The sequence below is a fragment of the Pomacea canaliculata genome, linkage group LG5 (assembly GCF_003073045.1).
Source record: "Pomacea canaliculata isolate SZHN2017 linkage group LG5, ASM307304v1, whole genome shotgun sequence".
NCBI classification, from domain to species: Eukaryota; Metazoa; Mollusca; class Gastropoda; order Architaenioglossa; family Ampullariidae; genus Pomacea; species Pomacea canaliculata.
In genome coordinates, this window is record NC_037594.1 from 32,120,610 (window position 1) to 32,146,563 (window position 25,954).

A 25,954-nucleotide genomic window follows, 5' to 3' on the forward strand; every position below is an offset into this window, starting at 1 on the left:
GTTCGTTTGGTGTGGCTTTCTGTGAGTCCTGTTAAAGCACCAGTCAATATTCTTGCCTTTGGTATTCATTATTCTGCGAATATGTTCAGTGTTCTAGCATTAGAAGACTTGAGTTCAAATGACAAAGAAGGACACGAAGGAAGTTTCTACCAAATCTGACCCAGGGCCCTAGGGATCCAGCTACAAACTCGCAGAATATTCACCCCCTTAGTTCACTGGTCATAAACATGTTTCCGTGACTCACGCTAGTAACCCCATCTCTCGCTCCTCCTAACGGAGTCACGTGGTACCACGGTGATCAACCCTAGATAAACAAGGTTTACTGTCAGGCAAGCCTCTGGTCCCTGCCAAACAACTTTTTTTTTTTCATGTAAGATAACGAACTAATTGCAAGGCCGGGCAACCGTCAGAGCATTTCATCGGGGTTCTTGTTGTGAAGCCCACTTGTGTTTTTTGTTGTGTACGTGTTTGGGGTTTGTTTTTGGTTTTTTTTTTTCATAATTCGGACATTTATTCTTTCGGGTTGAAATAAAGGTGAAACACATTTCTGCGAATTCCCACGGCGGATGTTAATTACTTGAGGCATTTACCAACTCACCCCTCAGTAGGTGCCAGGAGTTCCCCTCCCTTCCAGGGGTGAGGTGTCCTTACCTCCAGCCTCATCCACGCTTGATTGCCCTGAGAACAGGAAGAGCGTGCAGTAAGAGCTGCTTATCAACTTACTGAGCATTTCTTAGTAACATGAGATCACTTCGGGCAAATCTCAACACTTCCTTCTCTTCAGTGCACCGGGCAAGCCCCTAAAAACCCTGATTTTAAATATAGATTACGTGTAATATGAGTTGTCAGCACCATTTCTACCTCCCACAACAAGTTTTGGGTAGAAAGATCTGATTATGTGGACCAACTCCCACCCGCCACCCACAACAACACAACATTTGTAAGGACGACCCGGGGCTTCAACTTTACTGACCTCGATATAAACAATAAAAGGTTTCTACAAACTCATATTTTAAAGTTTGAAAGGAGCACACTCATTGGAAGGGTCTTCGGAGAACTAGACAAAAATCTCTTATATGTAGCAGCTACAAGTAGAATGTTTAAGACTTAGTTAACCTAGTAAATCCTACTAGTGTGTCTACAGTTTGAAGTACTGCGTGGTATTAGTTTATATTTCAGTTACATAAACTAAGCTTGATCAGATCTGGCTACATCCATGACACTGTAAATAATTTAAGCTTTTGGACTAATCAGGAAAATCTTAAGCTCGGTTTCAACTGCTTATAATGAAACGAATATCAGATGTAATCAGTGCACACATTCCGGACTTTCTGAGGCGTTAAACTCTACAAAATGATTTAAGTGTAAAAAATATAGTCAGCCCCATGAAACATAGAGCGTGCCTTCGTTCCTGTTAATCTTCTTATCACAAGTAGATGACTGTTTTTACTTGAAATTGAATTGTATAAATAATACGATAAACGGTCAAAATGCTACTACACGTAACAGGAAAGAGAACTCTTCAGTCAAGGCAGTGCTGTGCAGACAACCCTTGACAAGCTCTTGGCCTAAATAAAACGATTAAACAAGAAAATCATTAACATCCCATGTGATTAGTTTAAGAATAAAAAAGTTATCGTCAGGACCAGTATATCCCGAGTTGATTAGGAGAACTGGACTCAAAACAAATTTAAAACTATTTTTAAATAATTCTCCGAGTAATTATCTCCCTTTAATAAAAAAAATGTATGACACTATTTTCTTGTAGAAAAAGCAGACAAAATGAAATCCTAGAAATGAAAAGTTTTGTAGCCTCTGTAACACTGATGATGTAGGAGATAAATTCCATTATCTATTCTATTGTGAAAATATTTGCTGACCAAAGTAAAAATAATTAATCACTTTACTCAACATTCTAAAGCTTCTAAGTTCTGTTTGTTATTATCGTAAAGAAATAAAAAGACATTTACTAAATTAGCTCAGTTTGTTCAGTGGCTACTTCGAAGTGTAATCTAGAAGAATTAACTCAATGTGTGTGTGTTGGTGTGCGTGTGCTCATGTATATGCACCTGTGGTTTAGGAACCAATGAAAGAAGACAGAAATATTCCCCAGAAGTTGTTCCGGTCCTTGATCCTGACTACATATGTTAATATACTTTGGTTTATTTTATTACACACACAGAGAAAATTAAATATGATTGAAAAGACTTTTTAAAAAGGAGTGAGGCAGAAAAATTATGTATTAATGTATCAGCTGCTACAAACTGATCATTATGTGTATGAATGTGTGTGGGGGGGGGGGGGTGAGAGTGTGTGAGAGAGAGAGAATGTGTGTCTGTGTGTGAAAGTGGGTGTGGGTATGTGTGGGTGAGTGCGTGTGAGTGCGTGTGAGTGTGAGTGCTTGAGTGTGTATAGGTTCATACGAGTGTGAGGTAGGGTGAGTGTGTGAGAGAGTATGTATGTGTGTGAGAGCGAGAGAGTGTATGTATGTTTGTGTATGTGTGTGTGCAGGCCTGAAGAGAAGGAGCTGTATCCTCAGTTTTTTTAATTTCTATCGTGCATTTGTTATTGTTGTTGCTGCTGTTGTTGTCGTTGTCGTCGTCGTCTTTGCTGTTGTTTTGTGCTTATTAAAAAATGTTTACAGGTAAATTTTACAAGACTTAGCATTAAACGGGTATTAGACTCGGGAGCGTGGAGTTTCAAGACAGCAGAGTACTATTCCCAGGCCCGGGGGAAAGAAGAGGGAAATCCGTTCATGACGGACGGTGGCTGTGCAGACGTTGTCGTCACGCTGTAAGCACGTTATGTCGGGTACACCTGCACACTGCATCACACCCGGATATGTCTGAAGTATCGGGGTGGCTTGCTCTAGGTGTTGGGTGGGGTGCAAATTGACGAAAGAGGAAAGAACGGACAGACGTCTGGGCCACTCGATGATCACTCAACGGGAGGGATCATCACCTCTAGCGCTGGAGGGAAATAAATCATGTTTGCTTATTTTTCTTATTGCCTTTATTGTGTTGCACTCGTGAGACTAGTTCAAGGTGCAGTGGCAGGCTACTCACTAACTCTGTAGCAAAGCTTGAAATCCAGTACGATGGACTTTATAGCCATTTGTTCTTCACAGCAGGGTTATTACAATATTATCGATAAAAGGTTGCTAGATAGGCTTTACCTTGTATGTAATGTGAAATTTTTTGAATATTTGTACCTCTGCGAGGATGAACGAATAAAGAATCTTCAATCTAATGAAACAATAGTAGAATCTTTTATAATTATAAAATGTAAAAGAAGCTTTTCGCTTGCAAAAAGGTTGATTTTTTATCATACAGACAATTAATATCTTGTGTAAGGTAGAATAGCAAATAACAGCCTACTTGTACAAAACAAGTATCAAAGTGTGAACGTTTAAATAAAAAAGTAGTCTGAATGATATTCGGGATGAATGGCCGCGCGAGCTGCTGAGAAACAACGGTCTTCTTCGCCATCTTCTTCATAGCTCTTATAGAAACATTCCTACAAACATTGTCAACGAAATGAACACTTAACTACTCATTTACTAACATACTATATATATTTTTATACCTAGTTCTCCAGATAACCTGTACATTTCTTTATTATGTATTACATTGTGTAGAAATGTATTCTAAATGCCCCTGAGGACTGTGAATAAATTATTGAACTTCTATGATTACTGGCCACCCTCACCCCACCCTCGCCATTACCTCCGCCAACCAGGAACAACTTGACACCATCTGGCCAATGAGATGCGTCTTCTCCTAACCCCGGGGGCACACAAACTGTGACAATACAAGTCTCAAACAGAATGAGGGGCAAAGGTCAGACCTGCATACAATTAACCTACAAAGGCACGAGGGGCGGAGTAAGTGATCTCTAACAACTCGTCTTTTCAACTCCGGGTTAGCCGACAAACGGTTGTGCAAATAGCAGATCCGCATCAGTCTTTCAGCTTCTTGCGAAAACTCCTTACGCAACCATTGGCCGCTGGTGCAGCCAGGCACGAGTGGGAGGGAGGGACGGCAAGGGGAGATATAAAATGTCCCCGGCCATCTTTTTAAAAAGAAAATTATGCTAATACATGTGTGGAGAGAAACATCATGTGCCATTACTAAACATTACGATGTCTGTCATCCTGGTGCTAGCAAATATTTTTGTCGGACAGGTGAGGTAAAGATGACAGGTGTGGGTCTGGCCCTTCCGCATTCACCTGTCCTGTTGCTGCAAAGTGCTGCCGTCCTCGTGACACTCCTCCACAGCTGTTCGTGATGTCGCCTGGCTACATGTAAACTATTAGCTTCACTTCGTGGCTACAGTGTCAACCAATTAGTCGAACTTCTTTATTAAATGGAGGATGAGCTCATTAAAACCTGGAACTTTACGCACCTGTCCACGGACCCACTCACCAACAGCGTGCTTGTGAGAGAGAGAGTAGAATTAGGAGAGGACAGTGTGTGTGTGCTCTCATTGCATCTTTTCTTTCTTCTCAGATCATCCTCATATCAGTGTTTATTTACTCATAGTATTTAATTATCAATGTACACTCCTGTAGTCTTATGACATTGTCCTACAACACTCACGATATTTTCATTTTCTCGGAATACCGTTATAACTCATCCTATACATCATGCTCCAATGACATTCGTGTCTACTCGCTTGTTCCTTTAATACCCGGGGGATGGGACTCAGCTGACCCATCTGACTGGAATCTCTTCATAGAGACTTGGGAAAGGGGAGGCAGGGAGGGAGAGGAGCGGGGCTCCGCGCCCCGAGATACGTGATGTCTGTCTCGTCCGACTCTCCTGAGTGTCAGGTCACAGGACTTCCTCCAACTTTTATGACAAACGTGGCAACAAGCCCTCGACAACCAGGGCATAGACACTAAGGGGTGGAAAAGGGGTAGAACCAGTCCAATGTGGAGAAAACTGGTTGTAAATGCACACATCAGTGATGTGAGAGACAAACAACAGTGACGTGTAAAACACCGGAGGTTTTTGTTCTTGTTTTCTTTTCTTTCTGCAATATTTATAAAAGTTTTATTTTGTGTCTCACTCTTCATTTGTGGACCACTTCAGGGTCCGCCCGCGGGACGGTGGTGAACCCACCAATCCAAGAAGCCGCACACTCCCACCCCTGCACCCCTACAACACCCTATATTAGGCAGTCAGACCTGAGTTGTCTGTGATGTCACTAATTAAACCTGACTTGAGGCTGTCTATTTGTTGCTGAACTGCTTTAATTTGTTCTGACTGCAAACACGGCGGGAGGTCAGGTGTCCGACTGGCGGGTTCATCCTTGACGACAAACAGACAGACCAACGTATATCCTTAAACTAACCTCGCGTTTCCAAACACCAGACCCAATCAAGAGGCATGTTAGCAAGGGAAACAACCTCCATTCTACGAGACAAGATGTCACGACACGGATACACTTCGAGAAGGACAAGTGTCGATCGAAGATATATTCTGGAGCAGGATGGTGATTGACTCCGGGATATTATGAAGTATTACACAGGTGACTGAACATCGTGATGAATAATAATAGTGTCCTAAGACAAGGATATTAGCGCATGAATGCAGGTGTACATACATGCAGAAGGATGTGCATGCGCGAGTGCTTGTGTACTTCTATCAAAGTAAACTCAGATATAATTATTATGCGTTGGTATGCTAGTAATAACTCTAGATAGTTATCGAGTTAACTTCTTGGGTAGGTGGCAAAAATGCAAAAGGTGGGAAATACAAGGTTTAAAACAGAAGCCTGACGAGAACCTACACTGTCACAATACAATGACCACGCACGCGCATGCGCAGACTTGCACATCCGATAGAATCTCCGGCCTTCCGCTCCAACCTTCCAAGTATTAATGTACGGGCAGCCATTTTGTCTTGAGAAAGATGTAACGATTTGTAATTTTTAGTTAAACAAAACTTGTTTTTCCTCTGTGACAGTCTTTTTTTCGACTGCTTCTCTCGCTTTGTCTCTCTCTCTCTCTGCGCATGTCAGATGAGTCTCCGACATGGAGATGATTGCAGCCTCCTGGTCCAAATTAAAACGCCTGTTAAGGACAGAATAAAACATTCGTGACTAGTGAGTACTATTCCACACACACACAATTGGAACTTTTTATTAATGAGGCTGAGGCCCTTTTCAAGGAGGAAGGTGAGCAACATCCTCATTTCTGTTTCTAGTAAAGAAAACACATCGTGGCATTTGTGCTTTCAAAGGTTTGCCTCTGACATCAAGTACTTCACAGAGACAGACTGATGTTTTCTCAGAACATGGAGTTGGGAATCACAAGTGATTGCTGACTAGTTTACTTGAGAACTTCCTGCTAACTTCTGTCGCAATCCGATCGAGATGTATTGGTCACGTGACTGATATCATGATATCCAACCGCCGTGACTTGCATGTGGATTGGCGGATACACTGTTGGTGTCTGAGTGTATGTCCGTGTGTCTCACGTTCCCCTCTTAAATATATTTCGTGTGAAGTGAAGCACAAAGCCTTGTCTAGTTTGCCATAGAACCGGTGTGTGTGTGGGTGTGTCAACCCCCATTCTACCCGGAAAGTAGCGACTCTCCCACCTGACCCACATGACGTCATACGAACTTTGCATAGAAGAGCGAAGCTGTGGCTGTCAAAACTCTTTACAGGGCGACAGGAGAAAGAAAAGACGGTGAAAACATGAGATAAGCCAGTCTTTTGTTCGTTTCCTGCCCGCCGTTTGCCTTTTTCTGTCCACCACCCGCTAGTCAACAGAAGTTCAGGACAATCCGCCAACACGAGGTTTAACCGTTGTTACCAAGACAACGAAACTCACTTGGTCAGACCATGTCTATCTAGTCGTCCTTTTTCTTACCTTTACACGCATTTCCCTTTGCTAAATACTTTACTTTGTAGACTTATTTGCTGGGGACCACAAAAAAATTGTTGCTTCTGCTGTTGGACTGATTGTACTTTCCTACTTTCACTTTGTTTGTTGACATTAAAGTCTTTGAGTGCAGACCAGTCTCTTGGTCCATCCGATTTAAATACATTCTTGAATTTTGCTGTTCTGCTGCGTCCACTAGAAAGAGAATTTTTTAAAATTAGGAAAACTGAATTATTTTAAATCATAAATAAAGCAGAGTTTAATTATGAGTACATAAATGTGTGTGTGTGTGACTTTGATGTTGAATCCACCTTTTTCCGAAAACATTCAACATTTTACACGAATATTCGTGTGGACCACTTGCTAGTAGGTGTAGGTTGCTCTGGAGTGTGATTGCTTTTGATGTTTATTTTCTTTCTATCATGTTAGGGCGGCTCCAGGTGAAGGAATATCACTCACAAAAACTTGAGACATATGTTTTATATGCAAAGCAAACTTCGACAGCTTGGGTGGGTCGTGTCCGGCTTCCAACATTTGCCATGAAATAAGAAAACATCAAGCAGTAATATTGTTTTACTGTTCCAATCCCCTGAAGTCAGGCATAAATAAAATACAGATTATATTGATAGATATATCATAGGCTGACAGTTGGCAATTTAATTACAACGGGAAAAGTCGGCGACAGAAATCAGGAGAATCCGGGTAGTCTACCTAGTTAGCATTGCACATTAATTCTTTTTACAAAGCCACTGAGTGTCAAAAGTGTCTGTATGTATGACAACTACATTCTCTTCGAAAGTGTAAAAATTGTCACTAATTAAAGTTATTTGTAAAATCGCTGTTGATGTAGATTGTCTCTATATCTTGACAATTGTCGGGAGGTATTTAGAGAAAAGATTGGCTCTAATCTTTAGCCAGTCATTTCTAGAACTTTCAGCCATTTTTGCCCTTCCCAAAAGAGAAATTAAAAAAATTCCCTGAAGTTGGAAAGCGATAAAGTATTCTTACTAGCTGCAAGAAATAATATTAGCAATACAGTATTTCGATGTTCTGTAAGTCACATAAAGATATGGGCAATAATGGGAACAGACCTGAGGTCGGTGAGTAATCAACACAAAATAGTATGCGGTTACGGATGAACATGATATTAATCGGAAAGGTAAATGAGATCAGATACAAAGTAGACCATCTCGTGCCACGGCATTGGCCTACTAACTTATGAGCAGGGATGGGAAGAGCAGGAGAGAACGAATGAGTATTCAACCGTTACACATCCGTTATCGCAATGACCACATTAAGACGTGGACAGACTACGTGTCTCTCATCTTCTGATGATCTCTCAGGAGATGGATTTCCTTGTCCTGTCCCTAATGTCACGCGTTTATCTTTATCTACAAATATATATAATTAGTCGACTTTGTGATATATATAATTAGTCATGTCCTTTTGGTCACAGAATATGCCTGATGACCATACAATGAGGCTCAAATCATACGAAAATCGTCTTTTGCCTATAGATGGCTGTTGAACATGTTTTGTATAATAAATATGTTTGTATTTTCTCCATATAATGACCATGAGTCATTGGCATTACAGATTTCCTGTCATGTCATGTCTCTATCTCTTAGTGTCTATAGAGATAAGTCGGGAAGGTGGAGGCTTCAAGGTGACATTACCACATTTGTTTGTTTAGGTTATTTTAGGTTTTCGTCATTGACATAAGTTATTATTGTTGTTATTCCAAGACGTACAGAAAACGCAGGGGAATCCCCGTCTTTATTTGTCCTCTCCTCGACCGTTTTACCTCATTGGCTATCTCTCCAGTACCTCATTGGGTGTCTTCACCTCCCTCCCTTTTTTCAAATATTATCCTGTTGCCATTCTTTTCATCGCCCCCTCCCCTACTTGCTTTCATTCGCATCCTAGCGAGGGTGCTTCTTACATCAAACAAACACTGCTGACGTCCTGTAAAAAGAAAAGTTGGGTAATCAAGGATGTTACTTCAAAGATTTGTGTCAAGCTGTCTTCTTTTGGAAAAGATTGTATCAACACTTCTTCAGACCACGCCTCCTGGAGGGGAAGGTCTGCTGGATGTCTTGTGGACATTTTGCTCCCAACTGTGATTGGATGATGGGAAATCCTAGGTCATGGGTCGTGGAGCGTCATAGCGGATTCTAAACACTATTTAAGAGGCCATCGCTGAGTGCAGGCTATAAACCCCAGGTGTTGGAACCTTGTCAATCCCAGGTGTTGGCCACAGGTAGTCCACGAGCACCACGCTGCTGTACCTGACAGAGTATAAGGCACCGCTTGCTAGGGACTTCAGATCATAGGAACTCCATACTTTCTAGAAACTCACTTTCATAGAATGCGAGGCCGGCATTGCGAATATCTAAAGTAGAGAAGCTTCACGGTTGAATGAACCCAGCAAGATTACACCATTCTGAATAGACTGTGACGAAGAAAAGGTGTGGGCCGTGGTAGAAGCCGGCAATTAACAATTGTGATTAGGAAAAATGTATGGAAGCAAGATACTTTTGTTTATTTTGCTGCAAATTGTGTGTGAGGGTCACGAGTATGTGCAAGCAGCCACACGAACCTATTACCTGGCGGCAGTGGAGGAGGACTGGGACTATGCACCCGGTGGGAACCTTGTCAACGACGACCTGCAGTAAGTCCTAGTTTGCTGACATCGTCTCTCGTCCCATTTGCTGACAGTGCTTTCAGGTCTAGTTGAATACCCGAAAGTTAGGCATTCAGGGTACATGGGCTGGACAGGAAACAAGTGCTAATGTCTCCCACGTCAGAGACAACAGACAACCGTGGTGGGGTGGATACAGGGGCTCGGGTGCTAGCTTTGAGAACTGATCTCCCATACACGATTCACATGCTAACAGCATCTGGGAGCACAATCAGGCTTTGTCTAGAAATGTCATTTAGTGGAATGTCCTTTTGTGAAGAGCAGTTCTAAGTCGAAAAGCACTGAATAGCAAGGGAACATTCGCGCCATTGAAACCTTCTCTATTAGTCTATTGTGTGTGTACGTGTGCGCGCAAGAACTGGTGTGTGTGTTTTTCGGGGTAGAACTTCTCGGTATCTTTGCTTTTCTAAGAAAGAACTTTGTTCACTGCAAACAGTAGGGTTGCCCCTGTCATATTGAAGCGTACAAAAATGGATCGTATAATACAAGACTGCCTTTTTATGATTGGTATCTCAAATAGAATTCTATTCCATGTTGAAACTGTACTGTTATATTCCAGTAGACTGTATTATTCTAATATTATTAACTAGACTGTACTGTACTAAAACTTTTGTACTTTCATTTAAATTGTAATAGCGCAATATCTTTGTAAAAAATGTTTGCCATGTCAATGTAGAATGTGTCCTTTTTCATTTTTATATCTTTCTTGTGAATTACATGCATAAATTTTTCATATCACAATTTGTATTGTATCGTTGTTATATTGTATATCTGTGGTAGGACAATGAATTACTTTGCTGTAGACCTGTGTTCTGAGTAGAGAATAATGTCTACCGATATCAACTGTAGAATGCTCTCCATCTTGAAATTCAAAAGTAGTGCTGCCAGAAATGAAGCTTGATGACTTTTTCAGGACGTCCAACCTGTTTCTACTCCAAGGACAAAATCGTATCGGAAGTGTATATCGCAAAGTGTTCTACCGTCTCTACACTGATGCCACGTTCCGGGTGCAGGTCAGGCCAGAGGCTGCTCTTGGTTTCTTAGGACCTGTTCTGCGCGCGGAGACTGGCGACACCATCAACGTTGTCTTCAAGAACATGGCCTTCCAGGCCAACCGCAACTTCAGCGTGCACCCGCACGGCATCCAGTACAACAAAAATTCCGAGGTGAGCTGTGAATATATATATAATATATTTTCCCGCTAATTAGAAAAATTGTAATTCGCTCATTCCACATTAAAGGTGGGGATTGTGGGGAAGCTGGAAGTCACGTGGATGTGCCGTTGCAGGTGCCCTGTACGTCGATCAAACAACGGGCCGCGACAAAGCAGACGACGGAGTCAGTCCCGGAGCCACATTCACCTACGTGTGGCGGGTGCGCCCACCTTTGCCCCCACACCCGACGATGGCCCCTGCTTGCCCTGGGTCTACCACTCCCACGTCATGCCCACCAGGGACGTCGACAGCGGCCTAGTGGGGCTTCTTCTTACCTGTAAAACAGGTAATTTGGTGCTTGATAGATAGTGCTAATGTTTTACAAGTATGCAGAGTAGTAGTAGTGCTATTATTATTATCGTTTTGTTGTTGTTTCTTTTGCGTAAACGAAAATAATATATGGCAGCCTTTTACGCTGACAACCATTTTTTTAAAAATGAATTTCTAAAACTGTAACATGACGCTAAAAACACCTTTCTCGTTAAAAAATATCTGGAACAAAAATCGGACTTTGAAAACATTTTTCTTGTTAAAAATAATCTTGAATAAAGGGAAATTTAATACAACAGTCTCTAACTCTAACTAAGAATATTATTTAAAAAAACTTCCGACAGGTTGTAAAAAATGATTGGTAAAACCTACCCACTCTACCTGGGAGCAAGTTGTAGGTTTATTCCCTTTGTTTCCAGGGACGCTGCAGACGACCGGCCCTCGCCGTGGACAGCGCGGGGACGTGGCGAAGGAGTTCGTCTTGTACCTGGACACCACGGACGAGAATGACAGTTGGCTGTCGCAGGTCAACCTCAACCGTTGTGGTGACCCCGCAGCCTGCACGCAGCTCAGTCAAAGCAAGAATCCGGTATGTGTCTCTCATGTCCTCCGTTACTTTGCTCACCACCACCACAGTCTCTCTCCCCAACATCACATTTGTCTGAATGTATTAAAAATAAGTGAGAAAACATGGGTCCTGTCATTATTGTTGTTGTCAGCTTCCTTCATGACAAGTCTCTTGCCTTTCCCAGGATTTCGTGAAGACCAACAAGATGTCCCATATCAACGGACGCGTGTACGGTAACCTGGAGGGGCTGGAGGTCAGCCAGGGGGAGACTGTGGCCTTCTACCTCTTCTCTGTCAACCGCGGCATCACGAGTGTCCAGTTCAGCGGGCAGGTCCTTAAAGTCAACAACCACATGTAGGTCAAACTCACAACGAGAAAGAGATTTGAAAAATGAGGCTTGACATGTTGGCAGTTAATACGTCATGACGACGACGACGATGATGATGATTGATGATGATGATGAATTTCTCTTATTTTTCAGAGTTGATTCTATCATCCTTTTTCCTGCAACTTTTGTGACTGCCATAATAACGCCCCCTTACGTCGGGAACTGGTTGATAGCCACTAGAAATGTGGACACCTTCCTCGGTGAGTGTCCTCGAACATCCCTAGTATTTATTTTAAGTATTACTATACCCATCCAGAACTTAGATGAGGTCAAACCACAAATTCGCTTCCGATTTATCAACATCAAAAAGAAGAACAGACGATGAAGAACTCTCGTGTCGACGAAAGTAAAATGCTCAATTTATTGCTCTGTTGTGTTTTCAGTTTATTGGCCCTAAGCCGAGAGAACTGATTGATTGATTGATTGATTGATTGATCTGATCTAGCCGGACAGCAAGCTTACCTTCGTGTCAAGGAAGCGTTTCCATGGCGAGGTGTGTCGAGGAGGCGACGTCATGCTGACCACTACAGTCCGGCTCTGTCAGACCCTGAGCTGACTGGTCTATCCGCTTTCTATGAAAGACATGTTCATCATCCCATCAGGGTTCCATGGACACGGAAGTACTACATTGCCGTAGAAAAATACACTTGGGACTACGCACCCTCTGGACAAGACCTGTTCAACGGGGGACCATTGACAAGGCCCGGCAGGTTGGCCAACTCACTTCTGTATTTTTATATAGTTCTTGTTCGGGATCATTCAAGGTAGTTTAACACTTTTAGTAGCTACAACATTTGGCAGAAATGTTATCTTAAACGTTTTAATATGTATTTGTTATGAAACAATGAATTCTGTTATTTTCCCTCAATAATTCTTTGTTCACATTAACGTGTCTTCCCGTCTGCAGTCTCGCGGCCCCTTACTTCACTCAAGGTACGCAGAGGATTGGCGGCAGGTACATCAAAGCCCGCTACGTGGAGTATACCGACAGCACCTTCAAGGTGCTCAAGTCACGTGACGACAGCACGGAGCACCTGGGCATGCTGGGACCGGTCATCATGGCGGAAGCCGGCGAGACAGTGGAGATACGCTTGAAAAACATGGCAGACAGGACCTTACTCCTTCTTTCCTCACGGCGTGCTCTTCTCCAAGGAGAATGAAGGCTTCCTCTATAAAAATCCCGACAGTGAGTTACAGATTGAAATACTGTCTTTCGCGTCTTTCCCTTCAGACCGACGACTGGGCATCTAGCTATAAACTTCCAGTCTACAGGCATAAACTTTCAATCTATAGCTCTAAAAACATCGTCGATTGTTACTGGTCCATTTTAAATATCCTTCGAAACTTTCTTCATTGTTCTAATTATAGTTTTCGTTGTATCCAGGACCGAAAGAAACTGAGGCTTAATTATACTTCAAATATTTTTTCAGCCAATGAAACAGAGGGACAGTTAGTTTTACCCGGTGAAGTGGGAGTTTACAGGTTCCGGGTACCCTTGCTGGCACCTGACGACCTGCCGTGCGTGACACACACCTATCACTCTGCCGTGGACCCTGTCTGGGACATCAACACCGGCCTCGTGGGCCCCTCGTGGTGTGCGCCCGTGGTCAGCTGTCCCGCCACGTCACCATGGTAAGACCCTCCAGACTAAACACCTACATGCATCCATGGGTCGTTCACACTCACATGACACCTTTACTTCGTTCACTTCGTCCATTAAATACGCTAGTCATTCTAATGTTTCGACAAAGTGGATCACAGTCATCTCCACGTATTCAAATGAATGGAATGTCATCCTCATTTCAGCCCTGGAAGATTTTCTCGACACCACCTTTTATTCGGAGACCTTCGACTGAAGACACGTGGTTCCAGCAGCATGAACACATGTTCCTAAACTTCTTCACTGTAGATGAGAGTCTGTCGTGGTACCTGCAAGAAAACATCAACACCTTCACCTCTAACCCCAGCAGCGTGGATGTCATGGACGCCGGCTTCAAAACAGCCAATCGGAGACATGGTAGGCTAATGAGTGGGTGGTCCGTTGATTGGAGGGTTGATTAGGTGCGTGCATGGTGGTGGATTGATGATGACCAGTTCACAGTTTAATGATGGTGGTGGTCGGTTTAGTATGTATGATGGTGGTGGACTGATGCCCAGTTCACAGTTTAGATGAGTGGATGGTGGTGTCCTGATGATGCGCAGCGTCTGTTGAAATGGATGTTTAGCTTCTGCTGCAGAATACAAACAAGGTTTCGACCAAGACACTCTCTGACTCTCACTCTCTCACTCTCTCGCTCACTCTCTGAATTGTTTGTTCACAAGCGATCAACGGACGCATGTTCGGAAACCTGGAGGGGTTGCACACCTGCCTCAATGATGACGTGGCATGGCACATCTTTGGCGTCGGAGGAGAGTTTGATATGCACGGGGTCAACTTTCAGGGTCAGAGCCTCGATCTCACCGGCAATCACATCAGTTCAGAGGTCATTATTCCTGGATCGGCCCTGACTCTGACATCCAAGCCAGACAGCCAAGGTGAGCGATTTATCTACTTTACTATTCGGTTGATTTTCTTGTTTTGTTTTGTTTTGTTTTTGTTTGGTTTGTTTGTTTCTTTCTTTCTTTCTTTTTGTTTGTTTTGTTTTGTTACGTGCATTTCTTTGTAAAGAATAATCGATACCATCATCCTTAACACGAGAGTATCGACACTTTATACAAACACCATTTTCACTGTTCACTCATGTCCTGTTTTTTAATACTTTAAATCGTGCAATGTTGAGTCTATCACAAGAGTTAGCTTTCATGTCCATTTTTTTTTTTTTTAGGTCAAGGAATCGCTAAAGTTTCAAAAGTTGTAATATTGCAACTCTCATTCCAACTGTCCTAATATTACAACTGTCATTCCAACTGTCGTAATATTACAACTGTGATTCATAATATTACAACTGTCATTCCAACTGTGATAATATTACAAGAGTCATTCAACTGTCATAATATTACAACTGTCATGCCAGGAGACGTCATTTGCTGTTTCTCTGTCGCCAGGCAACTGGACCATCTCCTGCAGAACCACGTTCCACTTCAACACAGGTATGACAGCCAGGTATGAGGTGCGAGACTGCGGCACATCCTCACAACAAAAGCCAACAAGAGGAGTCACTCGCCGATACTACATTGCTGCAGAGGAAGTCATCTGGGAGTACGCTCCCTTGAAACGAGACGCGGTCACGGGAGAAAACTTTACTGACGATAGCCAGTGAGTCCATTACTTACCTCCTCTTTGTGTTTCCTCCCTCTACATACAGTAATCTTCAGCAGTTGAAATTGTGCCGTTTATTGAGACTGTAGTACATGATTATTATGTTTACGGATTATCCTGGGAGGGGCAGGTAAGTTAGGGGGAAGACATAAGTAGTGTACCTGGTGGTTTGTGTGTTGCAGGCCCGGATACCTGTATGTGAAGGACGACGACCTGTTCATTGGCAGCAGCTACAAGAAGGCGCTGTACGTCGAGTACACGGATGCAACCTTCTCCACCCGCAAGGTGCGGGGTGAGCGTGAAAAGCACCTCGGCCTCCTGGGGCCAATCATCAAAGCTGAGGTCAATGATGTCATTGAAGTGGTCTTCTTCAACAAGGCCAGCAGACCGTACTCCATCCAGCCACAGGGAGTCAGGTGGGTTGCACAACAAACTGGGGGTCGAACTGGGTGTTCATCACACGGAGGTGCGTGTGTGTAGTGGTGGGGGGGAGGGTTGTGAGGTGGGTAGAACGGTGAACTATCAAACAGGATTGTCATAAACACCCTCTTGCTGCAGGTACGAGAACATTGCTAATCATAGCGTTGCCCCCGGCACCAAGTTCACCTACACCTGGCAGGTGCCTAGCAGGGCAGGGCCTGGCCCCAAAGACCCCAGCTGTGTGGCCTGGATGTACTTCTCGTCCGTTAACTTTGTGCGGGACACCAACAGCGGCCTGGTGGGACCCCTTCTGGTTTGCAAACCATCAACGTTCAGATCAGGTGCGAGGCGAAGCCTAAAATAATAAAGTAACAAATATTTATGGACAGATAACTACCGCTATGACACTATATTTATCACAAAAATAACTATAATAACACAATAAATTATTCAAATATAGCGATTGATAGTAAACAAGTGTCAGCAAGCGAATGACTCCATGACACACGAAAACTAGCGACACACAAGCAACAGATAACTGCAACTATATTCCAAGACATTACTCGAGCTGTTTGTAAAACTTCTAGTCACATGACTTTTTTCATTAATCTCTTCATCCTTGTGTCCAGAAGACAGGGGCAGAACCCTGGAGAGGCGTGACGTGGACAGGGATTTCTGGATGCTCTACACCATCTTCGATGAAAACGAAAGTTGGTACCTGGATGAAAACGTTCGCACCCGAGCCCCGGGTAGGAGCCCGGACCGCCTGAACGAAGCCGACTTCAAAGAAAGCAACCGCATGAACTCCATCAACGGCAGAGTCTTCGGCAACGTCGACGGCCTGGTGATGTGGGAGGGGGACGTGGTGGCCTGGTACCTGCTGGGCCTGGGGTCTTCCCTCGACTACCACCCGGTTCACTTCCACGGTCAGACCTTCACCTTCCGCACAGACCGCGTGCACAGAGGTGACGTCATGGAAGTCTTCCCGTCGACCTCTGCCGCCGTGCAGATGCTGTGCGATAATCCGGGCACCTGGATCGTCCATTGTCATTTCTCTAGTCACGTGGCGGCCGGAATGGAGGCCGTGTACACTATCCACCCCAATCCGTCGTGGGCCAGAGATTAAAGAATTCGATAAATTAGCATATTGTTATACTATCGAAAATAAGTCAAAGATAAGTTTTAAGTTACTTCCAATCGTTTCTTAACGATTATAATTCATCTAATGGGGATAGAGAAAGGATATCGCAAATCTTCTATTTTTAAGAATTTTTTGTTATATATTTATATTTTTTACTATTAAACAATTCCCTGTATTTGTGACAGCCCCTTTTGTGTAATTTCTTGGTACTTCATATTCCATTATTGGTTCCAAGATTTCTTGCAATGGACGCTGGGAAGGTTTGGAACTTTTTGAGAACTTTGGAATTTTATAAATAACAATGCAGAGAATCTTTCTTGCTCAGTTAGCTTGCTTGATAGGCACTGAAGTGTGGCTGCTCAAACAACGAATGCACTGAAGTGTGACTGGCAATAGTCTCTAGAAAACATTGATGATTAAAGAGAAAGTCTGTAGAAATCCTAACAGCATCTTGAAACCCAGTCACTGAAGGTGTGAGAACTGTTTGACATGAAGTATAAAAATGTCTGTACTACATTGGAGCTACTTTACGATTCGAAATGTGTCTGCTGTATGGTTGTACTATTGTGTGAGTATAGTATGTCTGCTGTATAGTTGTACTACTGTGTGAGTATAATGTGTTTGCTGTATGGTTGTATTACTGTGTATGTGTCTGCTGTATACTTGTACCACTGTGTGAGTACACGTGCACCGTGTGAATGTATGAGCTGAAGGCTGAGGTGGTTGTACTAGTGTACAGGTACGGACTGTTGTACTGTTTTGTGAGCAGGTGAGCTATGACAGAAAGTTTACATCCAACCATTTGTTATTATGAACTAGTGACCTTTGATTGTGCAATAAATATGTTTTTATCTATTTGTGAACAACTTTGTATATGAGACTGAAGCGCTTGTACTCCTTTAATGTACTCTACACACACATACACGTATTTGTTTATTCTAGTGCATAAAGCTCTATATTTGTAAACTTATATATGGAGCCTTCCCACATACATACAAATACATATCAAAATGTACTTGCGTGTATCTATATATATATTCGTCTGTTAAAAAAACATGCTCACATATTCATGTATGCATGTTACACACATATATACATATAATGAGAGAGAGACGGACAAACAAAATTCCATTCTGAACATTCAAGACTGTAGTAGTAGTGTATCGCGCCATTACCTACTTTTAGGAACTCAAAGTCATCAATTCTGGAACAGAATAGAATAGAAGAAATACGAGTTATCACAAAGCAGTCGAGAATAGTCTACGGTACAAGAGGTAGAAAAACACACTTCTCGTCCGGAGTGCAGTCACCACATTCCAAGCAGGCTGTGTTCAGCCACCCGGAGTCGAAACACTCGACCGTGATCAGCTACTCATCCAAGATGATTTTTGACTCAAACAAAGGTCAGCTTTATAGATACCAGGTGACTTTTCATTTGACAAGACAGGTTAGCTTTTACTTCTCATGGTAAACATACAGGATGTCCCCTCCCCTCCCCTCCTTACACTCCATTCCTCCCCACCCTGCCCCGCCAGAGCTCCTCAGACTACAGGAGGTCCCTTACCATCCTTATTGCCATTCTTTTATTGACGACGGCGATGACGTTAGTACACATGACAAGAATATGGCGATGACTCACATCAGGGCTTTGTACTGTTAGTTGTGATAATAAAAGTTAAGTTGATTGTCTGTGGGACATAAGCTGTTGCTGATCGGTCAGCATGAAGAAATGCAGGGCGTGAATCTGTTTGCAGGCGTGACACTGGGTGCGCAGGCAAGTGCATTTTATGAGCTGAAATTATTGCCCGTCGGGAACCTGATTTATTGTTGGTGAAGCGTTCACCCGGAAGTCCGTGCTGCCATTTTATGAACCCTTTTGATGGACATCATTTGATGAGCAGATGACTGCATGGTATCTACGTTTGCACGTGCGAAACGAGCAGAGCGGTTTTAATGGTGCACACGACATGACATGGGTGGCACAGCATGGTCTGGGGATACAAAGTATTGCATGGGTTAGGTAGCATTATCGGGGATAAGAGGCATGACCATCGATCACGTGACTATGACTGTTCTGCTTAACCTGTGGCATACATTGCACGTGTCACAGTCACCGGATACTCATCACTCCTGTGGTCACTGGAAATGTGTAGTCGCACTCTCCCTGCAAACGTCACTGACCGCTCATGTCATTGACGTCACTGGACGTAACTGCCTATTCTCACGCAGTTCATTAAAAGTGGAAGATGACATTCGCGAAAAGCGTCTACACTCTCTTTAATCTTCCGAAGATATTTCTTTAGAAGACATGAATATGCTCCTAAGCGATTTTTTCGCGTTACCCACTCCCTCACCACATCTTTTTTTCTTTCTTCTTCTCTCTCTCTCTCTCTCCGCTACATTATGCAATATCACTATCGTAGCCGCAGTTGCTTCCAACAGTATCTCGTCGCCGATGTCGTCTGCCATTGTGTTGACTTCCCATAATGCACTGTGTAGATGACGTCAGCTCGCAAGACATTTGAGTGGCCTAGCTAGGTGAGAATAGGACGATGGTGCTGGCTGCCTTGTATGCAAGTTTTTGTACAAGAATATTGCAGGGTGAGAATAGGCCTTTTTTCTAGTGGTTTCGGCGAATAACCACCCTTCTGAAGTTAGTTTCCTAACTGGCTTCCCAGAGGTTTCAAAGTGAAACCGCATGAAAAATACTTTGACTAAAAAATATGTCTGTGAACATGCTGTATAAGTTTAAAATGAAAAGATGCGCAGGGTATATAATGCCTTTATTTATTGGTAATCAAAAGGTTAAGTGAATAACCACTCCTGGCGTCTCGTGTCTCGTGACCTTTCCCCTGACGTCACGTCGCCATAGCAAAGGCAGGCAAGCTACTACTCCTGCTGCTGCTGCTCCCCATCGTCACGATTCTCGTCACGTGACCCACCCACCGGCCCTACCTGTCTATACCTGGGCCCTACCAGGTCTTAAAACAATGCGGAAATGTGCGAGGCTCCTGAGAAAAAATAGATTTATAGCCGTTTGATTTCTGTTAACGGCAACATTTTATTTTACTGAAGGATTGACCGACCGCGACAGTCGTCTAGTCAGTGACATCATCAGCTGATACGGTTGACTTAAAAGGATGCTGCAACGATCACCAGAGAAAACTTAAAGAAGTATGTAAGATCGAGAGGTGGTGGACAAACTGTGAACCTACCAGACAGGTGAGAGTGATGTTGTGTTTGAACTAGTATAACCCAGACTACATCAGCAGCAGGTGAGTTGTCAGGTAATATTTGTCTCTGCTTCACCCACACCAGAGACAACCTCAACACCTTCAGTCGCAAGGTTGTCAACTTGAATACTGAGTGTTCCTTTCTTGCCTCACACGTAGAGGGCTCCAGTCTCCTGATTTTAGAAACTACATTCTCCTGCAAACATCTCATCCGCGGAACAAGCTCCATCACTGAAGTGCTGACGATGGCTTATCTCCCCCTCCTCACGGTGATAGCGGCAACGACATGCGTTCAGGCGGCTTACCTCCCCTTTCCAGATCTCAGCTACATCTTCAACAATATCGGGGTGCCCGACTTCGATGATAGCTGGTCGGACAAGCGTCAGCCTGGTCAGGCACTGACTGACTATTTTCCGGAAACTTCTCCGGGCGGACGCACTGACAACCCGTGGGCAACAGGCAGAGGAGGGCGCGATTATGGGGCCATCGACCAGCCTATGGAGATGAACTGCAGTATCCTAGCAACCCTGTGTTCTCAGACGAGTATGACGACTCACAAGGAGGACTTCGTTATCCCATAGATATTCCTCCTTACGATGAGTCGCCTAAATACCCAGTTCAGAAACGTCCACCTCCTGAAGTTCCATACCAGTCCCCGGATGTCCCTGCGTACGGAGTCAACGGCAGAAGAGATGGTCGTCAGTCCGGAGTCTCGTCACCACAGTACCCTGACTATCCCATCCCAAAGTACCCTGAAGAAAAGCACCCTGAAGTTCCATACCAGTCCCCGGATGTTCCTGCGTACGGCAGAAGAGATGGTCGTCAGTCCGGAGTCTCGTCACCACAGTACCCTGACTATCCCGTCCCAAAGTACCCTGAAGAAAAGCACCCTTCCGTTGACCTCGTTCCAAGTGACGTGTTTGATGATGTAGGAAACGGCCTACATCTCGGAGGGTCTGATTCACTCGCCGGGTACCATCCGGGTGTCAACACCAAACCTTTCGACCCCATCAAAAATATTTATGACAGCTTTGGTGACGACGTCTCCGGTCATCAGTCGCCAGGCTTGCCAGGGTACCAGGACCGTCCGGGTGTGCCATCAGGACCACAGTACCCTGATCCTCCGGTTGAAAAGCATCCGGAAGAAAATCGCTACCTGTTGAGCCCGTTGTTAGTGACCTGGATGACTTTGTCGGAGGAAAACTACTTCTCAGAGGGTCTGATTCAAGCACTGGGTTCCTTCCGGATCTCCAAGCCAACGATGCACCCAAGCACACCTATCCAGTCGACGTGTATAATTACAGAGAGAGCTGTAAGTACCCAGTATTTCACTTGTGTCTGTGTCAGCTTGTATAACCTTAGCCAGGACTGACACCCAGTGTCTGAGTGTGTCATCGTGTACACTCATCTGCCATGACTAGACCGCGAAGCAAATTTCATACTGCAGGTTCTGGGCATCGTATTAAAAACCAAACTGAATATTTTTGTCAATACCTAGAAGATGTAATTTTATTTTTCGTAAGTTTTTTATCTTTATTTACTTTGGTGACCATTGATTCCTCCGCTGTCTTCAAGCTTTCAAAGTTTACGACACATATTTGTGCATTCATAAAGATACCAGATAAAAGTTTCATCATGTATGAAAATTGTCTGTACTTAACAAACATACAGAATGCACGACATCTGCTATGGCATTGAAAATTCAAAGAGTACATCCATTCTACATTGCTCCCTCCTTTAACATCTGTATTACTCATTTTACTAGTATTTATTAATGATTACTCTTAGTGCGACCAATACATTCTCAGAGCTTATAACTTCATTTTTAGCTTGTGACCCTAATCTAATTAAGTTTAACCACTAAAGCTATGTGTTTGTGTGTGTGTGTGCGTCTGTGTGTGTGGTTGTGTGTGCGTGTGTGTGTGCGTTTCTGTGTGTGTGCAGTGAAGTGCCAGCCGGAGTTTTTCTTTCAGTATGACCATGACTTCTCGGGACCTGTTTGGCAGGACGCGAAGGGAGAGGTGCAAGTACAGAATGGCCGAGCAGTGTTCAATGGCCGGGGTTCCATCGCTATCCCCTTCTTTGCCTGCAATGACCTGCTGCCCAGATACTCCATGTCCTTCGTCATCAGGTACAAGCTTCAAGTATTGTAAGGGCGGAGATCATAACAGTCGGAATTAATACCTTTGGCATGGCACAGTCCTAAATGTTTTGTGGGGAAGGAAATTTTTTGCCTTATTATTATGATTTTGTTATTGCTTTATGAATGCTGTCTGATTGTCTGTCTGTCTGGTTTTAATGCAGACCCAGTAACGTTGGAGGCACCCGTGCGGTGATCGGGAACAGCCTGTACCCGGATAAAGCCAGCTTTCTGGTGTCCGTGACGGGTAGCGCACTCAGGCTGACCATCAGAGAGCGAGCAGCCGACCTGACACCCGAGCAGCTGCTGGCTGGATGCTGGGACAGAGAGAAGCGATCCCTGGACAGTCTGCCGCACTTCGGCGCTGGCTTCGGGTCGTCTTCACCCAACTACGGCAATGTCATCGCCCTCGAGCTTTCCATAGTGAGTTCGTTTCCTCACCTCCAAACGCACTGGTAAAGGCCTTTATTTTATCTGAATGTCCTTGTAAAAATTATTTTTTAAACTCTAATATCTATCCTTATGTTCAGTACTCTGGAAGTGAAACCCTGGTTACCATTACACAGGAGGACGACTGGATTTTCTTCGGAGTTGGAAACCAGCGTATAGCAAGTATGTGTGTGTGCGTGCGTGTGTGTGTGTGTGTTCTTTTACTCTCTTACTGAGCTGTAATTCGTGCAGTCCTATTTTTCTGCCACGTTTTCACAAGTACCTTTGTGTACCTGGGTACATGAATGTATCGTGTGTGTGTGTGTGTGTTTGTCGGTCACGGTTATGGTTTTGCTGTGTCTGTGTCATGTCGATTCTGTCAGTATGATGTGATTACTATCTTGATTCCATGTCAGATCCATGTAAAGTCGTATAAAAGCTGTTTTCTCTGTTCAGAGCGAGGCCGTCTGCCAACCCTCACCAACGAACCACTCTATATCGGAGCTGGTGCTGACCCCATGGGGCACACAACTCTGCCAGACTACGTTGGCACCTTCGACTCGGTCAGTTGTCCACCACTGGCTTTTCCTAGTAGTGCAGTGTGCATATCTACAATAAACAACAGAATTTTATACGTATTGTATACTCTTTTTTAATTGTTATAGATTGTCCATTACCATGGTGACAAAGCAGCGTTTCGATATTCCAGGACTTGTCTCACAAAAGCTTTGTACAAACATTATTTTTCTTCGGGGACCAGAAAATCGTTTAATTGAAAATAAATTGTATTTGCCTTGTCAGTAACGTCTGTAAGTGACTAGTAACAACGGTCCACGCCTTTCTTCTTTCAGTTTCTGTTCGAGAAGTGTCCCAAGAGCGAGTGACAAGCCGGCACGACAAGCTGACATGACCCAAGAGTCACTGACAGACCTCCCACGTGACAGCAACGTCCAGCTGACATTGGGCAGTGTTTCCTGCGTGACACGTGACACTCTTCTCCCCCTCCACCAGCCTACTCATCACTCCTACTCATCACTCCTACTCCACCGGCCTCATCAATCACCCTTAATGAGAAGGTCGTGGCTCATTACGTCATAAGGAACTGCTGACCTTCTGGAAACTCTAACTCTTTACTTGTGGATCCTTACACTGAGAGCTGTGACCTCTGACCCGGCTCCCGGGCGTGACTGTAGCGCTAAAGCAATCAGACAGGGAGCAGAGCTCAAGGTGTACAGGGGATGTACTGCTTCCAGCATCGCTTGGTGCAGATGACTGTGTTGACCTCAGTAAAGCCACCAACTTTCATTGTCGGCCTTTGTCTTTCTAGCATGTCGTGGTTTAGTATAAAGCTTCTGTGTCAGTCTGTCTTTTATTGTAGTAGTCATCTTTGTCAGTATCCACAATGTTTGTAACAATGTAACACTTTCTGTGTCAGTATGTATCTTTCAATGTAACGCACCCAGTCTCAGTACCTGTGACTGATTCACTGTAATAACAGTGATGTAATCATGATAACCCTTATGGGTCGCTGACGATGTTAAAGGATTGTAAAGGCAAAATAAAACTGCTTAGAATCGTAAAGAGTATGATCCACTTGAATCTCGTCTATTCTCGCGTCTGTTCATATGGGAAAAGTTGAAGGTTTTGTAGCATGTTCTGTTTAATAACAGAAATGACAAGGACTCTTTCGTTTACTTAGACGAAGTTTCGTTCTCCGTCACGTGACCTTATGACGTATGACCAAGACTGCTTACCAAGTGAAACAGACTGTTTTTTAATAATTTTTAAAACTGTGCTTTGAAAAGTTCACTTTAAAACCTAAATAAACTCACGAGACACCACCGATGACGACGTCAGATCTTCGCAATGACGACAGACACTTCCTGTACGTCTCTAACTGACGTCACAATGACCTCACACACTTCCTGTACGTCTCTGACTGACGTCACACCCATTCTCGTCTGCCTGACCATCTCGGGAAGCTATCGTGGTTACTTGGCGGAAAGACACAAAGGTCGATTTCACTAAATTTTTTAAATTTTTATAAACATCGGCAACCGATATAGTGCTAATAAGTGGTAAGTGAGAAACGAATCCTTTATTTCTCCTGCATTGCTCTAGTGCTCTGTAATTGTAACTAAATGTATTTTTGAAACGTTTGACCGTTGCCGCAGCCTTGTCACAAGCCTTGAGTATCCCTTTAAGTACAGTAACGCAATGCGCAATAAAGAAAAATGCAGAGAATATCGTGAGGGAAATCTGAATAAGAAGTTTTAAATAAATAAGAAAAGCTTGTCTATAAACAAAAAAGCTATTGATATTACCTATCCCCCAATATACAATGCTAGAATACAACTTCCCTTATAAATTAGTGATCAATAAATAAACAACATAGACAAATATCACCCTTGCTGTAAATGATCCTTATCAGTACGTGGCCTAGACTCCAAGCAATTTCGGAACACCTTCCATATACTTGAGCATGCGACGGCCATAACAAAAATGGCGTCCTGTAGGTGGAACTATACAAAATAGTAACGACTTATGACGTCACGACCGCTCCCCCACTCCTCGCTGCATTCGCCCGTCGTTTTCTGTTCCGCCATTGTCGGCTGCTCACTCGGTTCATACCCGACACTAACCTTAACCCTAATCCGAAACCTAACCAGAAACCTAACCCCAGTCCTAACCCTAATCCGAATTCTAACCCTAATCCCTAACCCATAACCTTAAACTTAACTCCTAACCTAAAACCTAGCCCCAAACCAAACTCCTAACCCCAAACTCTAAACCTAACCCCTACCCACTGTTCTCTCTAACACAATAACACAGACAGGTGTATGACTCGTGCTCACCTATATCGAGGAAACAAAAACACAAAAACGTCCACAACAGCTTTTATCACACGATGAAAACATTGCATCATCACAACAGGAGTGAGTCACGTTGATAACTGACGGCAAGCACGTTGTCACGCAGCTAGGACTGATCACGCGATATTCGGGGAGATGCTAACAAGCGGAGAGACCCGGTGTGAATGACGAGATCAGGGCACAACGTACCGCCAGCTCACCTACTGACGTCACACCCTTCAGAAGCACGTCACAAATAAACGAGAATGTCACATGCATGATAATTTACAGACATTTGTGTGATTTTGTGTGACAGACTTGTAAGTGAAGTAGAGTTTGTAAAATATGCAACATGCACAGACCTCACACCTGGGAGTAAATGGATGAGACATCTGTTGGTATTTTAATTAGGTCGATTGTTACGTCATGTGGGCGGCGGGTTTCGTT

General features: G+C 43.7%; 4 protein-coding genes across 5 annotated transcripts; all 4 read left to right on the forward strand.

The window, feature by feature from the left end:
- The first annotated feature begins 9,408 nt into the window (after positions 1–9,408).
- LOC112564836 (hephaestin-like protein) lies at positions 9,409–10,798 on the forward strand. Its single transcript, XM_025239909.1, has 2 exons — positions 9,409–9,563; positions 10,507–10,798. Exons 1-2 carry the CDS (start codon positions 9,409–9,411, stop codon positions 10,796–10,798), a joined length of 447 nt encoding a protein of 148 aa, XP_025095694.1.
- Positions 10,595–13,205, forward strand: LOC112564708 (hephaestin-like protein 1). Its single transcript, XM_025239717.1, has 7 exons — positions 10,595–10,759; positions 10,881–11,093; positions 11,497–11,666; positions 11,830–11,999; positions 12,127–12,233; positions 12,479–12,743; positions 12,941–13,205. The coding sequence occupies exons 2-7, from the start codon at positions 11,036–11,038 to the stop codon at positions 13,191–13,193; spliced, it is 1,023 nt and encodes a 340-aa protein (XP_025095502.1). The 5' UTR covers positions 10,595–10,759; positions 10,881–11,035; the 3' UTR covers positions 13,194–13,205.
- A 259-nt stretch (positions 13,206–13,464) lies between these two features.
- On the forward strand, positions 13,465–17,710 carry LOC112564707 (hephaestin-like). 2 transcript variants are annotated; one of them, XM_025239715.1, is made up of 7 exons: positions 13,465–13,665; positions 13,840–14,050; positions 14,356–14,568; positions 15,079–15,289; positions 15,475–15,708; positions 15,851–16,053; positions 16,342–17,710. In XM_025239715.1, the coding sequence occupies exons 1-7, from the start codon at positions 13,663–13,665 to the stop codon at positions 16,836–16,838; spliced, it is 1,572 nt and encodes a 523-aa protein (XP_025095500.1). In that variant the 5' UTR covers positions 13,465–13,662; the 3' UTR covers positions 16,839–17,710. The 2 variants fall into 2 exon arrangements, with proteins under 2 accessions (XP_025095500.1, XP_025095501.1); XM_025239716.1 differs by having other exon boundaries at positions 16,345–17,710.
- Positions 17,711–19,934: 2,224 nt separating this feature from the next.
- Positions 19,935–23,960, forward strand: LOC112565316. Its single transcript, XM_025240707.1, has 6 exons — positions 19,935–21,398; positions 22,031–22,217; positions 22,391–22,649; positions 22,757–22,838; positions 23,112–23,218; positions 23,507–23,960. Exons 2-6 carry the CDS (start codon positions 22,201–22,203, stop codon positions 23,537–23,539), a joined length of 498 nt encoding a protein of 165 aa, XP_025096492.1. The 5' UTR covers positions 19,935–21,398; positions 22,031–22,200; the 3' UTR covers positions 23,540–23,960.
- Positions 23,961–25,954: the final 1,994 nt, after the last annotated feature.

Bases quoted from the DNA above. Each gene is read 5' to 3' on its own strand.
- LOC112564836 (XM_025239909.1), top strand. From the start codon at position 9,409: ATGTATGGAAGCAAGATACTTTTGTTTATTTTGCTGCAAATTGTGTGT. The intron at 9,564-10,506 runs GTAAGTCCTAGT...TGACTTTTTCAG, and splicing joins CTTGTCAACGACGACCTGCA to GACGTCCAACCTGTTTCTAC.
- LOC112564708 (XM_025239717.1), top strand. From the start codon at position 11,036: ATGCCCACCAGGGACGTCGACAGCGGCCTAGTGGGGCTTCTTCTTACC. The intron at 11,094-11,496 runs GTAATTTGGTGC...CTTTGTTTCCAG, and splicing joins TCTTCTTACCTGTAAAACAG to GGACGCTGCAGACGACCGGC. The intron at 12,234-12,478 runs GTGAGTGTCCTC...GATCTGATCTAG, and splicing joins AAATGTGGACACCTTCCTCG to CCGGACAGCAAGCTTACCTT.
- LOC112564707 (XM_025239715.1), top strand. The intron at 14,569-15,078 runs GTGAGCGATTTA...CTCTGTCGCCAG, and splicing joins ATCCAAGCCAGACAGCCAAG to GCAACTGGACCATCTCCTGC. The intron at 15,290-15,474 runs GTGAGTCCATTA...TGTGTGTTGCAG, and splicing joins AACTTTACTGACGATAGCCA to GCCCGGATACCTGTATGTGA.
- LOC112565316 (XM_025240707.1), top strand. The intron at 22,839-23,111 runs GTATGTGTGTGT...TTCTCTGTTCAG, and splicing joins TGGAAACCAGCGTATAGCAA to AGCGAGGCCGTCTGCCAACC. The intron at 23,219-23,506 runs GTCAGTTGTCCA...TTCTTCTTTCAG, and splicing joins ACGTTGGCACCTTCGACTCG to TTTCTGTTCGAGAAGTGTCC.